This window comes from Pelodiscus sinensis, chromosome 22 (genome assembly GCF_049634645.1).
Source record: "Pelodiscus sinensis isolate JC-2024 chromosome 22, ASM4963464v1, whole genome shotgun sequence".
NCBI lineage: Eukaryota > Metazoa > Chordata > Testudines > Trionychidae > Pelodiscus > Pelodiscus sinensis.
The window spans coordinates 4,760,396-4,775,966 of record NC_134732.1 but is presented as its reverse complement, the minus strand read 5'-3'; the positions used below and the strand labels follow the sequence as shown (position 1 = coordinate 4,775,966).

At 53.9% G+C, this 15,571-nt stretch overlaps 1 protein-coding gene across 3 annotated transcripts in view; it reads left to right on the top strand.

Annotated features, from left to right (window-relative positions):
* The window catches only part of WHRN (whirlin), a 115,182-nt gene that overhangs the window by 88,662 nt on the left and 10,949 nt on the right, over window positions 1-15,571 (top strand). For 2 of the 3 annotated variants that reach the window (XM_075905666.1, XM_075905665.1), the window contains 2 exons: window positions 10,356-10,427; window positions 10,891-11,479. In XM_075905666.1, coding sequence (XP_075761781.1) covers window positions 10,356-10,427; window positions 10,891-11,479 — 661 coding nt within the window. Of the gene's footprint in view, window positions 1-10,355; window positions 10,428-10,890; window positions 13,017-15,571 lie in introns of those variants that run through there. The other variant, XM_075905667.1, reaches the window with a different exon arrangement.

Below are 15,571 nucleotides of genomic sequence, written 5' to 3'. Positions count from 1 at the left end.
TTCCTGGAAGGAGGGCGTGTAGGTCTCCGTTTCGTATCACCATTCTGGGTCTACCGTTGGCTACGTTTGGTGACTGGCTCTCTAGACAGTTTTTAAGAATGAATCCCGAGGGCAGTTGGATGATTGGCTACCTCTTTGAATCACTTGTGTGTCTTGGGGTGACTGTAAGCTGTGTGTGCGCATGGCCACTCGAGAAATTCAAAGCCACCCAGTTGATTAGCAGAGCACCCACACCTAGGTTTTTTGTTCCTACCAATGGTGCACATTCACACTTGCCTCTGTGTGCATACACGTTTATTCCACATGTGGGTAGAAAAATTAGTGCTTTCAGGCCCTAGTGGGAATGGCAGCACTGCTAGTTTTAGCCCCCTAGCACAAGTCCCAGTGAGTTTTATATTTATATGTACATGGAGATATACCATCTCATAGAGATGGAAGGGACCTTGAGAGGTTATCAAGTCCAGCCCCCTGCCCTCACAACAGGAGCAAGTACAATCCCTGACAGATTTCCCCCAGGACCCTAAATGGCCTCCTCAAGGATTGAGCTCACAACCCTGGGTTTCATTGGCCAATGCTCAAACCGCTGAGCTAGCCCTCCCCCCAATGTGGCCCTTTGAGGCTCACCACTGGAGGAGGATGGGGGGCTGGTGGCAGGGTAGATGTAAACTAAGGGTCTCTTCAAGTCTCCAGGCTGCTGGTTAATGAGGAATCCTATGAATGAACTGGAAAATTGGAAGGCAATTAGCTCCTTCCAGCCTTGCAAGGTGCGATATCATTATGGACATTCACCCGCAGGCAAGCCAAGTCCTCATTAAACTCCCTGTAACCTGGCACTGGACAGTAATTATGACCCTTTCTATCTGGCGCGACCAGCTGGAGGCTGACGTGTGGCCCAGCCAGGCCCGGTTATCACCTCTGAGCTTAATGACTTTTACTCTCGGCTCCGTTCTGCAAAGCAGGGGTTAATTGTACAATGTAAGAGCCAGCTGCAGCCTCTTGTTCACCGAGGCAGGCTTCTTGTAGGATTTGCTAAAACACGAGCTGGTCCTGAGGGAGTTGGGTCTGTTTTTTTCGCAGCTATGTAATTATTATGATTACAAAATTGAACTCGGCATTGATTTTGTTTGGTGGTTATTTCATAGCGGAGATAGAGTCAGATTGACAGACAGCAGAGTTCTCCCGATCCTGCGCAGGGCCCAGAGGCGCCTGGGAGGCGCTCAGTACTGCAGAGGATCAGGCCCTATAGAATAGACACAACACAGAAAGAAGAAGTATCCCATTCCACCCTCCCCCATCATGATTCCGGGCTGCATGAACAGGAGTGTTGTGAGCAAGACACGAGAAGTTATTCTTCCGCTCTGCTCTGCGCTGATGAGGCCTCAGCTGGAGTCTTGTGTCCAGTTCTGGGCACGACATTTCAAGAAAGATGTGGAGAAATAGGAGAGGGTCCAGAGAAGAGCAACAAGAATGATGAAAGGTCTAGAGAACATGACGTGTGAGGGAAGACTGAAGGAATTGGGCTTGTTTAGTTTGGAAAGGAGAAGACTGAGAGGGAACATGATAGCAGTTTTCAGGTATCTAAACGGGTGTCACAAGGAGGAGGGAGAAAAATTGTTCTCCTTGGCCTCTTAGGCTAGGACAAGAAGCAATGAATGGGCTTAAACTGCAGCAAGGGAGGTTTAGGTTGGACACTAGGAAAAACTTCCTGCCTGTCAGGGTGGCTAAACACTGGAATAAGTTGCCTAAGGAGGTTGCGGAATCTCCATCTCTGGAGATATTTAAGAGCAGGTTAGATAGACGTCTATCAGGGATGGTCTAGATCGTACTGTGTCCTGCCGTGAGGGCAGGGGACTGGACTCAATGACCTCTTGAGATCCCTTCCAGTTCTTGTGTTCTATGATTGATCATGAGCCCTGAGAATGAGCATGAACTGCGTTCTAGGAGGAACTACTCCTGCGGGGAAGTTTTAAAGGGACAAGGGTATAAATAAAAGTGCGGTGGGGCTGTCTAGTGGTTAAAGCAAGGGGCTGGTACTCCAGACTTCTGGGCCCTGCATCTACCTCTGCTGCCAACCCCAGGAATGATCACAAAGGTACATCTACACAGCAACATTATTTTGAAATAACTAGTGTGTGCGTCTACACATCAGGCAGTTATTTTAAAATAATGTCAAAATACTGTCAAGCTGGAGGACTTCTTACTCCAACTCCTGTTACCCTCATTGTACGAAGAGGAAGGGAAGTTTGAGGAAGAACGCTCTGTTTCAAAATAAGTCCTGTGTAGATGCTCCCAATTCAGAAATAAGGGAAGTAGTGGAGTCTCCATCCCTACAGGTGTTTAAGTCTCGGCTTGACAAAGCCCTGGCTGGGTTGATTTAGTTGGGATTGGTCCTGCCTAGGGCAGGGGGCTGGACTTGATGACCTTCTGAGGTCTCTTCCAGCTCTATGGTTCTATGATTCTATGATTCTATAAGCTATTTCAAAATAAGCTACGCAATTGACATACCTTAATTTGTGAGCTCTTCTCATCAGAGGACCTCGAAGTACTTTACAGAGGGAACAGAGAGCCTGGTATCCCTGGGCCTTTTGGGGTGGGGGGCTCCGTGGCAGCTTGCCATGCAGACTGCCCCAAGTCTGGGACTCTGTTCCCTTTCGTGGAGAATTTTGAGCTTGATTCCAAATCTGAACAAACTCAGCTTTCAAAATACCTGGACCCTTCTGGACTTGGAATGTCTTTCTCTGCCCGGCTCCCATCATTAGCAGTAATGGGCGAGAAGGAGGTTCTAATGTTTAACAATGAGTTTAATTCACCATTGCCACTGCTAGCCAGGGAATGTGGTAGGTTCTGCATCCCTTGCAGTCTGTCCCTCACGACGGGGTGTTTTCCTAACACGCACGCTCTAGCTCAGCCACAGTTGGGCTCAGTACAGAAATCGGTGGGTGAAATTCCCCTGTCTGTGGTCTGCAGGGACCAGAATAGATCAGGGGTGGGCAATAATTTTTTACCAGGGGCCACTTCAGAAATTTTTGAAGTGGCCCCAGGCCACACCGGAAGGAGCAGAGCCCCAAGCAGAAGGGACGGAGCCAGGATACTTCCCTACTTCCCCACACTCAGACCATGATTAGTCTGGGGGTGGGGGAGCACGTAAAGTCTTTGTCCCCTCCCCCACCAGAGGTTCCCCTGAGGCCACTTCCCCCTTTTGCCCCCAGACCAATCAGGGCTTGGTGGCGGAGGAATGCACCAAGTCTCCTCCTGCCCTGCCAGGAGCACGTGACACTTCTAAGTGCCACATGTTCCTGGCAGGGCAGAGAAAACTTCATGCACTTCCCCCCACTCCCAGGCTCTAATTGGCCTGGGGGCAGGGGAGCAGCAGGATCTCCGTGGGCTGGATCAACCCACTTGGCAGGCCAGAGGCCCTTTTGCCCACCCGTGCGCTATAGGGGCATAACGTTCCCTTCCGAGCTCAGAATCTGTGAAGAGCATAAATTCGAGAGCGGCGCAATAGACGGCTGATTGGAGCAGAACTGTTTCCAGACCCTTGTTTTTCAAAGCTATTGATGCTTCGGAGGCTTTTTAAAATGCGATCTGGTAAACCATGATCTTAAAATAGTGTGAGCTCCTAGCGGCCCACTTTTGCTTGAAAGGCATTACCTTTTTACAGCCCGAAGCAATTTCTCTTTTGCCCAAAAATATTAGGCGTAAGGGAAATCCAGTCCTCTTTTAGGGTACTCAGCAAAAAATGGAAGGATATTTATATTGCCACGCAGACGGGCAGAAGCAGCCAGCGTCAGCAGTGTTGTTTGCAAGGCCTGGGCACAGAGCAGCCCCGGGCTGCTGAGCGCCCCCGAACAGCACAGAGGGTGGTGGCAGGATGTGTTGGCTCAGAGAGCCAGTCCCCCCTCCAGTGCAGGGTGCCTGAGTGTGGCCGGAGACGACGAGCCCACCAGCCCTTTCTCTGGAACACCCACAGAATGGATCGGAGCCATCTCCAGCTGAGATGCCCTAGAAACAGCCCCCCAGAAACAGAGTTGGGGTGGAATGGGTGTAAAACCAGAGCAGTCCTGTAGTCTCTGCCAGAGCACACCAGCGGGAGGTGTCCTCACGGGTAGGACTCTGCCCAATTCATGGGCATGGAAAAGGCATCCCAGAGCGTGAAACCTCCTTCGGCGTGGTTCCCCCCATGCGATGTGGATTTCACAGGGAGTGTTCCTCAAACGGGGGTCCCAACCCAAAAGGGAGCTGCGGGGGCAGTGTGCAAGGTTATGGCCACCCTTGCTGTTTTATTGCCTTCCGCACCAGATAGCCAGAGAGCGACAGCAGATAGAGGCAACGTCCTGCAGCAGCAGTGCAGAAGTGAGGGTAGCAATGCCCTACCATGTCATCCTTACTTCTGTGTTGCTGCTGCCTGCAGAGCTGGGATCCCAGCCAGCAGCTGCTGCTTTTCAGCAGCCCAGCTCGGAAGGCAGCACCACAGCCAGCAGCAACACGGAAGAAAGGGCACGTCTACACTAGCCCCCTAGTGTCGACAGACCCTTTAAGGATGGCAACACCCTCCCTTATACAAACCTTGTAACTCCCCACAACTCTCTTGTGGGTCAGGCTCACTGCAGGTACAACACCGGGGTGTGTTTAAATCTCTGAAATCGTGACATTTACCAGCTTTAAAACCCTATGCCAAGAAATTGACCAAAATGGACTGACTGTGATAGGACCCTTTTCCTGGCTCAGCACAGAGATCTGCCACAGTGTGACCTGTGAAAAATTCAGCCATCCCGCAGGAAGGGAAGGGACGGGACGGGGTGCCATTCACCCTGCAGGGAAAGGGGAATTTTAAAGGGCACAGCTGCCAGATAGCCCAGGCCACGCTGACAATCCAGACTGAGTGAGCTGCACCTGGGTCTGGACCGGGTTGTTACTGGCAGAGATTCTCCCTGTTCAGTGTGAGCTGGGATTTTGGTTTTCTTGAAAGAATTGTGCCAGGAGGTTGCCCGGCCTTCGGGATTGTTGTGGCGTCGCCAGGGATTAACGCTGAATCTTTAATTAAAGATAAAGTCGTGTGATGAAATCTCCAGGAATTCATCCAACTTTCCCCGCTCCTCGCCAAGCACGGGAGCTTCCAGGCAGATGGCCCGGCTGGTGTAGAGCGGCTCTGGCATCGCGCAGGAAAGCAGCAGCCATGCGGCACGTGGGAGAGCCTTGTATTGTACGTCCATCAACCCAGCGTGCAAACTCCCTCAGGCCCGTACTCAGGGATTTCGGGGCTGGGGGGGCTTTTTTTGTACATGTGGACCACAAGGGTGTGAGTGCACCCCCTTTGATCCACCAAGGCAACAGGAAAATCAGCCCCAGCCTTCCCCCAGCTGGTCAGAGCATGCGGGAGGGAGGCTCGGGCAGCGAGCTGCTCCTGCCTTCCCCTGGCTGGCCGGAACATGCTAACTTGGGCGACCATGAGGGGTGCTTTCACACCCTTCACTACCCCCCACCGCTGCGTATGGGCCTGTCCCTACCAGTGCAGTGCTGAAATTGACACTACACATGAGCCAGGGCCAGGTGTTAGCTGCCCCGGTGATGGCCGTGGTGTAAGAACCAGCATAGAATAGATGGGCGCAGGCACTAGCAGGCCGACTGTGTCCACTCACACCTGGCTGGGAGCAGCAGACTGTGCTCTCCATGTAAATAGCTTCTCTCTTCACTCCACCTTCCCTGGAAGCTTTTCTAGCCCATGGGCCTTGGGGGAGTCTCAGTGTCTGTCTCCTGAGGGTCCCTCTTTGTGCAGTTCCAGAGCCTTAATCTTTCCCCCGGGCTGCAAGGGGAAGATCTGCCAACAGGACTCGGTGTTACTCAGTGAACTTCCCTCTGCAGAGTGGGTGGGCTTCAAAGATGGGGGGGTCTGGCATGCGCGGTGGAAGTGCTCCAGCCCGCTATGGCTGGTGTGCGGCTAACAGCCTCGCTCAGCTGGCAGATGGAAAGCTTTCGCTCGCCCATCTGGAAAGTCTGCCGGGCGGTGAAAAAGCTCACCTGAGTTACGGACCCTGCTGCCTCCTCCGGATGGCAAAATGCAAAGGGGACTGGAAATGCCCCGGCTTCCTGTGTGGTTATTGACAGACCCTTTGGCTTGGGGGCAGCAGCGGGAGATCACAGAAGAGAGGAGAGGGGGAGCAGCTCTCTTCTGCGGTAGAGCCCAGGGCAGAGCTGGGGGAAGCAGGTCAGCTCAGCGTGGATGCTCAGCCCTGTTCTGAATTTGGCCCAATAACTTCGTCCCCTCCTCTGCCAGATCGCTTGGGGGCCTTTCTTGGTCATAAGTCTCAGAGGGGGGGCCGTGTTAGTCTGTAACTTAAAAAAGGAGTCGTCCTGTAGCACCGTAGAGACAACCACAAATATCTATCCAGTATCATGAGCTTTTGTGGGCACAACCCACTTCCTCAGAGGAGTGGAGCAAAGCGGAGAAACCCCCTGAATGTAGCGCACAAAAAGAAGGGAGAGGGGGAGGGGGGAAACCCTTGTCGATTGTAGCGCCCGTGCTAAACGAGGTTAAGAGAATGGGCTGGATGTGTCTTAGCGTTTAACGTCATTTGGGGGTTGAATGTAACGGCCCATCCAGTTCATGTCTTTGTTCAGTCCCTGAGAGACAGCGTCAAATTTGCATAGGAAGGCCAGTTCCGCAGTCGCTCTCTGGAGCTGGCTGGTGACATTCCTTTGCGGAAGAACGGCGACTTTTAAACCCGCGACTGAGCGTCCAGGCAGGTTTCTGCGAGTGACCATTTGGAATATCTGATGGGTGTCCATTAACCCTTTCTTGTGGCCCAGGGGCATTGCTGGCACTTGCTGGCATAGATCACATTGGTGGATGTGCAGGTGGATGAGCCCAAGATGGGGTGGCTGATGTGGTTAGGTGCTGTGAGGGTGTCGCTTGTGTAGATGTGTGGACAGGGTTGGCACCAGCGCTGATTGCGGGGGGGGGGGCGCATTCCTGGGTGCGTATGATTGACGTGTGCTGCTGGCTGCTGGCAAGAATTTGCTTCAGATAGGGGGGCTGTCTGGAGGCGAGGACGGGCCTGTGCCCCGAGGCCTGCGAGAGGGAGGGCTGGTTTCCCACGGTTGTTGTTGATCATGGGTTCCCAAACTGGGGGACGTGCCCCCCTGGGGGGACGTGAAGAAATTCTGGGGGGGGCGCGAGGTGACCCACCCTCCCCCCTGTCAATCACCCCCTCCCTCCCTCTTCCCCCCAAGTTTTGCTGTTATTTTTGTTTTTCAGAAACGAAACTTTTTTTTCCCTGGTCAGTTTTTTTTTTGCTCAAAGTTTTGTTGCTATTGTGGGGGGAGGCGTGAGAGTTTCTCAAAAATAAAAAAGGGGGCGTGATGCTGAAACGTTGGGGAACCCCTGTTGTAGATGGTCGACGATGAGCTGGAGGGGTTTCAGCTGAGGCTGTAGGCAGGGGATGCCCCGGGTGTTCTGCTGTTTTCCTCCTTGGGCCCATCTTAAAGAAGCAAATGCCTGGGCGCTCGTCTGGCTCTGTCAATCCGTTTTTTCCCTTCCCCGGGTGGTGTGTTCGTGTGAGGCGCGACTCCCCTGGGAGCTGCCTAAATTCCACCCTCTCCTCTTCTCTTTGAGCTGGGGCAGGCGCCAAGTCCTCCTCCCCCAGCTCTTGTCCCCCGCTGCCCCCGCCATGTGGTGGAGTCAGATTGGAGCCCACAAGAGCGAAGAGAAGACCTTCTGCTGTCCCAGCCCCTGTGCCCGCCCTGTTGGGATGCGGCGTGCCGCCCCGGCCTAGCCCCACTGCAGAACCCCCTCGGTGCATGGAAATGACATTTCCCTCAATTCCCTGCGTTCATTAGCCAGGCGCTCGCTGCTCCAAGCCTCTCTCCTCCGGCTGCTGTTCTCCAGCGCTCCCCGGCCCCTGACTGACAGGCCCCCCACCCCCGCTGCACCGAGAGACCGACGAACTCATTGAGTTCTGGGGCTGATTTCTCACGCTCCGCTGCTGGTGTTGGCATATTCCGGGCTGTATTTTGACATTTGATAATTAATTTTGCCTAGAATTATTATGAATAAAAAGCCCACAACCCCGATGCACCCCGCAGCTGGCGTGTGTTTGCATCTGAGACCGTCTGGTTTGATTGCAGGTCAGGGAGGGGTGTTGTGTGCGGTGGGGGGAGAATCTTGATTTGACTCTTTCATTGCCCCCGAAGAGTGGAAGATCCCACCCACTCTCCCTACCCCCCGCCCCTGAACACAGGCGCGGGAAATAGGGGTGCAGGGTGCTGTGGAACACCGCAGACTTTGCACCCCATGCCAGGGTTCCAGTTGCCAGCCCCAGGGGATCCTGACCACTGGCTCCCCACCTGAGGTTCCAGCCACTTAGACCCAGTGTCTCCCAGGGTCCTGGCAGCCAGTCCTGGGGGCTCCTGGGGGCTCCGCTGCCAGCCCCTGGGTCCCTCAGCTGTACCCTTAGCTTGGGACAGTGAGGGGTGTGGGCAGGGGTAAGGCAGGGCTCAGCTCAGCACCACCACCCTAGAAATTGTGCCAGCACCACTGCCCCGGGAGGTGAAAATATGCTTGGGTCAACCACAAGCGGGCTCAGCTGAGCTGGGGAGGGAGCCGAAGGCGCTGGGCGGGCGGGGTGTGTGGGCTCCTGAAGAAGCATTTTGCTAGGGGGGAAGCGCGGGGAGAAGGAAATGAAATGGACGGGACTGTGGAAATGGAGGCCCTGCCAGGCGATCTCCTCCTAGTGCAGCTGCAATTCCTGACGGAGGCGACGGCCACCAAATGGAGAGAGGGCCAGATAGAGAGAGACCCGCACACACCACCCCGGCCTCTGCAAACTGAGAACTTGACTCAGGGGCTGTGGCCATGGTGGCGGGGCACGCGCTACACTCTCAAAATGCAGATGCATCTGGCCAATGCTACGCTCTCCTGGAGTTGCGCTGTGCTGGTGTGCAAAGCGGGGTTTGCTGTGCTTTCCTCACCAGGGCAAGGCACCCGCACGAGGCTACAGCAACAGTGCCACATGCAGTACAGCCTCTGTATAATACTGTCACATGCAGGGCTGTCTCAGTACAGTATAATATAGTGCATGCAGAATAGTCTCAGTACAGTACAGCTGCATGCAGAACCGTCTCAGTACAGCCACACCCAGTACAGTTACAGTACAGTCACTTGCAGCACAGTCTCAGTACAGCTACACCCAGTACAGTTTAAGTACAGTACAGCCACCTGCAGCATATTCTCAGTACAGCTACACCCAGTACAGTTTAAGTACAGTACAGCTGCCTGCAGCACAGTCTCAGTACAGCTACACCCAATACAGTTTAAGTACAGTACAGCCACCTGCAGCATATTCTCAGTACAGCTACACCCAGTACAGTTTAAGTACAGTACAGCCGCCTGCAGCACAGTCTCACCCCAGTGCCCACAAGCCCATAGTCCAAAGAGAAATGAGATCCTGTGGCTTGGAGAGTGGGACTGAAATGCTCAGTGATGGTCCCACCTGTCAGAGCCAGGGCCTCTCCAGGCAGCCCTACCAATGCATGGGAGCTCAGCCGTGCCCCTCTGGAGGTGTTGGCCGTGCTCAGACATCTCCGCTGCCTCTAGTCCAGGCAGCCTAGCTCAGTCCTGCCTCCGCGCTCGCAGCTGCTGCACCTGACAGTGGGTCCCCAAGGGCGTGGCCCCTGCTTCCCAGCGGGGTGCAGGGGAGGCAAAGAGAAGGGCTGCTGCCAAGATACATACCAAGGGTTCCATCCTTGCATCCCTGGCTCCCCTAAAATTCCCTGCTGAGGTCAACAGGAAGGTCGGGGCACCCAGAGGGCAGCCGCAGGCCCCAGGGATTCCCACCAGTATTACTAACCGTCCCAGGCATTATTAACCAAGGGTATCAACAGCACGAGGCTCGTCGTGGGGGCTTGAACCCACAAAGCCAGTGCTCCTGCTGATGGCCTTGCCTGCCCAGCCTGCACATGGCGCGGCAGCAGCTCCACCGTGGATCGGCCACCGCAGGGCAGTACACAGCACGCGCCGAGTGGCTGGCTGCAGCTGAGTCAACTGGTCCCTGCTTATGGAGCCGGTTTGCATTATGAGTTTCCCTCAGCAAGGAGACAGACAGTTTCCCTTCCTGGCTGCTTTGTCCTAGCGGTTGTGCCAGGATCTTCCATGCTGCAGGGGAGACCGTTCCATGAATACAAGCCTCTGTCGCTGAAACCAAAACACTCCCTTTGCTGCAAACATTTCTGTCCGTGGGAGGTTTTCTAAGACTCACCCTAACCTCCGGAGCAGCCTCTCCCACTAGGGCCTCTGCTGTGCTTTGTGTTGCCATATGGTGCAGTGACTGGCTGTTTTTTCTGTTCCTTTACGTGTCTAGAACACATCCGACCTAGAGGGAAACGGTGAGGGACTCCAGAACAGTATTAATGCCCTGCCAGACATCTCTCTGGTAAGATACCTCACCTTCTTTTCCCTGCTTTATTCAGTGCTTCCTCAAATGGAAATCAACAATGAATGAAGGCACCCATACTTTGGCTCATCTTCTCCAGTACTTTCCCACACCCCTTACCTGTGGAACTCACTGCAGCAGGACATGATTGATGCAAATAACATCACAGAATTAGGGAAAAGGACTCAGGATCTGAGAGTAAGAATAGTATTCACAGATACTGGAGCTAAAATCGGGATTACCAGACTTTTCCCTCTATCAATCGTCACGCTCCAGAAGATATTCAGATTGCTGCTGAAATTTCCAGGCTGTCACCTCCAATCCAAGGGACATGTCTGAGATTGGTCATTGCAGATGACAGAAGACCAGGCTATGGGGCAGTCTGCAGGTCTCCAGGAAAGGGAAGGATCTATCGTCTCACATTGTGGCACCTAATGGCTTTTTTTGTTCTGGTTTTCCGCAGGACGATGTTTCGTCTTTCCCTGAGGAACCGCCCAGCTTTAAGCCCCCACCCCCTTTTCCAGCTCTAGCTCTGGATTCCTCCACTGCTCAGCTCCGAAATGCAGCAACAGACACACCCAAGCGCCCTTCCTCCGAATCCTCCCAGTCGGGCCTTTTCTTCATGGCCCCTCGCAGCCCCACCCCGTCTCCCAGCCACCCCGAAAAGGATGCGGCCAGCATGGCTTCCACCTTGGCCTCCATGTCCACCGAGGATTCTGGCTCGAGCACCATCTATGCCGCCGTGTCCCCTGCCGGTCACAGCACGAGGCGGCACATGGGTGCCCACTTGTCCCTGGTCAACCAGCACCTGATAGGCCCCTTCCCCAGAGTTCAGTCTCCAACCAGGCTGAAGACTCCCTCTCCTGAGAGCACCCCAGCCAGTAGCCTCCCGACACCTGCGCCTCTATCCCCTTCCCCGCCCCTGGCGCCCCTGGAGCCAGACAAAGGCAGCCCGCAGTCCGCGATCAACCAGCACTTTATCATGGTGGAGGTGCATCGGCCCAACAGCGAGCCGGACGTGAACGAAGTGAGACCCTTGCCCCAAGCCCGAGGTGGGTGGCTCTGCCTGCTCGACTGATCCTGGGGGGCACTGCCAGGTTAAAGCACCGGGGCCCAAATGGCCACTCCGGGGGCTAAGGCTAAAGGGACCTGCTCACTCTCCCTCCTTTGCATGGCTCAGCTTGGACTCTGAGACTGGTCAGTTTCACTCTGCTGTACAGCCACCGGCTAGTCAATTTCCATTTTCAAGTCTCATGATCTCCCAAGGCCTGGATGAGCAGGGGGGGAGCAATTGACAGTGAAACCTTCTCTAAGGACATGCAGTGGGGAGTGGAGCCCTGCGGGGACAACAGAGCTATTCTGCTGCCTCACTCAGGCAATTAGATCAGGGACACCTGACTAGCCCAAACTCTGGACTAGAAAAGGCTACGAGTTTTTCTGAGGCAAGAGAGAGCTAGACACTAGGATGGGGAGAAACCCTTGAGACCAGCCAGATGATGGAGCAGTTTGGGCATGTCTGCACTGCAGGGCAAAAGTCAAATCAAGAAGCACAACTTCAGCCACGTCAATTGCCTCGCTGAAGTCAAAATAGCTTCCTTCGGCTGTTGGTGCCGGCTACGCAGCAGGCAGTTGAAGGAAGAGCGCTCTTCCTTCAACTTCCCCTACTCCTCGTGCAAAGAGGGTTGCAGGAGTCAAAGTAAGAAGTCCTCCATCTCTATGTCATTTCAAAACATCAGCTTGCTGTGTAGACACACGCTATGTTACTCCGAAAAAACGCTGCTGTGTAGACATACCTCTTGAGGGCTGAGTCCGTCTGTAAACACAGCCCTGCTTGAGATCCTCAAAGGCAATTAGGCTCCTCATTGCCATCTGGGCCTGTGTTGCGAAGGGCTTGTTTGCACAGGGAAATGGACCGGCATGGCTCTTCTGGGATAAGAATGTGTAATGGAGACCTACTGCACTTTAAATTCACCCCTTATTCTGGAATAACTTCCACGTGGAGACAAGCCCCGCCTTAAACCACAGGAAAGAGAGACTTTGGGGCAATACCCAGGGTGTCCTCTCTGTGGTAGAAGCTACGCTGCCAACTCACAAGATTTTGGTGCAATACTTTGCTGCCTATCTTGAAGCCCCAGCTGCTGGAGTCATGTGAGAATATCAGACGCTATGTAAAAACAATCAGTGTCTAGTCTTCCTAATGATGAATAAAAGACTGGAATTACCTTTATTAGCAATACAGTACCCTATAATACCTAGCTTTTATGTACCTAGGGATTATATCCTAATATTCAGTTTTAGGGTCAAAAGCAAGAGGGCAAATCATTATTGTTTGAATCTCAAGATTTTTAAGCTGATTTCCTGATATTTGCATGCTTGCCGCTGGCAGTGCTATTGGAGTGGGGCTCATTACAGAACCCTGCTGCCCTATGCTCAGTGAACTTTTATAAGCCTCCCCTAGCTCTCCAGTGCAATTTTACTTGACCTTTCGTTAAAGACCAAGCTGTGTGAGGCAGCTGATTGCAACTGGTCTCCTGGGCCAGTCTTGCTGTGTTTGTTAATAAAATCTGTTTCTGATGGAATTTGAAAAGAAAAGAGAAATAACCCTGAGACTTTTTCCATTAGTGTTTGGGGTGAGAAGAGCTTGTTTGGCAAAAAAACTAAATTGGGAGGGGAGATTTAACCAGGCAATGGTTCTTGACACGTGTTTGGAGAGAGGGCAGGAGACAAGGGCAGTGCAAAGAGGAGGTCAAAGGAAAGTTACCCACAAGGAAAGAGATGAGGTCCCAAAGGGGTAAGCTGCCTTGCGTTGCCGGTAGAGTTGCTATCACAATGGATCGAAGTTGGGGTGTACCCAAGTCAACAGATATTCTGCCTCATCGACCCCTTGCTCAGTCCTTCATGAGCAGTGGAAGTGTCCCCAGAATCCAGTTCCAGTATGACCAAGAATCCAGGACTGGATTTCTCTGGGACTTGTGAAGCCAGAAGCCCTGGTTCCCATTGCCACCAGGGCCTGCTTGGCTCACTTCACCTCCCCAGGCCCTGTAACGGGGCCTTAATATAAATGAGAATCAGCCCCAAAGTTTGTCCTGCTCCAAATACAGTTGGGGGAAACACCCGAACTGGCTCGCTGCGCCCGCCTGGATCGGAGCCTGGCCGGGAACCTCAAAGGGCAATTTTCCATTTGCTCCTGGGTGCCAGACTGGGAACGCTCCATGTGGGTGGCTTTACTGCCCTCTAGTGGTTGTGTCTACACACTGCCAATGTCCCTGCAGGTGGAGGAGAGAAGACAAGATTTTCTCTTCCGTTCTGCTCTCTGCCTGGCCACCGCCCCGGCATTGGCAACGGGTTCATAGGGCCAGACACAGCCCATCCCCCTCCTGCTCTTCCTGCCAGGCATGGTTTGAGCCCCCACCTGCAATGCCATTCAGAATGGTAGTTCAGATTTGTATTATTGATTAGTATCTTTCCAGGAGCAGCTGAGGCTCCAGGTGAGGTCAGGGGGCGTTGCTCTGGGCGCTGGACACAGATCTGAGAGACTGGCCGCAGCCTGAAGAGCTAACACTAAATGCACAAGAGGGACACAAGGTGGAAAAGGAAAGGGGATGGAGTGACATGCCCAAGGTTAATCAGCGGGACAGTGGCAGAACTAGGGCCAGTGTCCTACTCCGCTGTCTTCTCCACCAGCCCGTACAGCCTAGCTAGCTCTTCTAGCACACTAGGCTGATAAGAAACTTGCCGAGACCCATTTCAAGCTCTTGTCCCATACGTTCGGCCAGGACACTGACCTTGATTCCCTGTCGCTGAGCCTGGGAATGGAGGCACCTCCAGAGCCTGGGGCTGATAGACATCAGCCCGATCCCCTGCTGCTAGACACAGATTCTCCCGTTCCCGGCACTCCCTGGACCTCCTCCCCGCCCCGGCCGAGGAGAGCCTGGCTTGGCCCTGCAACCTGCACACCCCATGCCTCCCCTGCCGAACCTTCCCATCCCTCACGTCGGTAACACCTCAGGCCAGCAGAGGTGCCCCCAACGGAACTCCCCTCAAAGTCTAGGTTGGCCTGATTCCTGGCAGGTCTTCGGGGGCCCATACCCAGCCAAGACAGCTGAGCCATGAAGCTCATTGTCCTGCACCTCGCTATCGTAGGACTTAATCATTTCAAGAGGCACCGTGGCCTGGAGCCATTTCCCGCCCGCAAGCAGCTCGAGACCCGGTAGAGTCCCTCTGCTTTGTAATGTCTCCGGGACAAAACTGCCCACCCTCTGCAGCGTGTGTGGAGCAGACCCCCCCAGAATCCAGAGGGCTTCACCTCTGCCGACCAGGTAGAAGGTTCACCATGTCTGAGGAGAGTTGCCATGTGCGGGTGCTATGGGGGGATAGTCCTGCCCTGTCCGGAGGAACGGGATGAGGGGAAATTCTCCCCTGTGCATGCAGCAGGCTCCAATGTAGTTTCTATGCCACTTAGGTCCCTCTTGGGACCTCTTCTGAGGGGTGAAGGGACACGTAGGCCTTTTGCTGGGGCTCTGCACAGGGGTGGATTACACCTGGCCTGTCCTAATTGGTCTTTTCCATTAGAATCCTAGGGCTGGAAGAGACCTCAGGAGTCATTGAGTCCAGCCCCCTGCCCAAAGCAGGACCAACCCCAACTCCATCATCCCAGCCAGGGCTCTGTCAAGCCGGGACTTAAAAACCCCTAGGGATGGAGATTCCACCCCCGCCCTAGGGAACCCATCCCAGTGCTTAACCCCACTCCTAGGGAAATAGTTTGTCCTAATCTCCAACCTAGACCTCCCCCGCTGCAGCTTGAGACCACTGCTCCTTGTTCTGCCATCTGCACCCCTGGGAACATTGCTCAGTTCTGCCATTAACCCTTTGATTACTGCACAGAATGTGGCAGGGACTTGTGGTGAAAATATCGGCATTCAGCTGGGGTAAGGGGGTGCAAAGTCAAGGGGACATGGATGGCTGCAGAGAGCACCCGCAGCCAGACTGAGCCCTCTGCCCGACTTTGCAGTGCCTGGCAAATGAGGTTTCCACAATGAATGCTGTGGCTATAAACCTGATGATTTACACCCAATTTGCAGGTGCATTTTTTTAAAATGTATGGCTAGTTAATACCTCTTATGCAAATGTATGCAAAGTAGGGT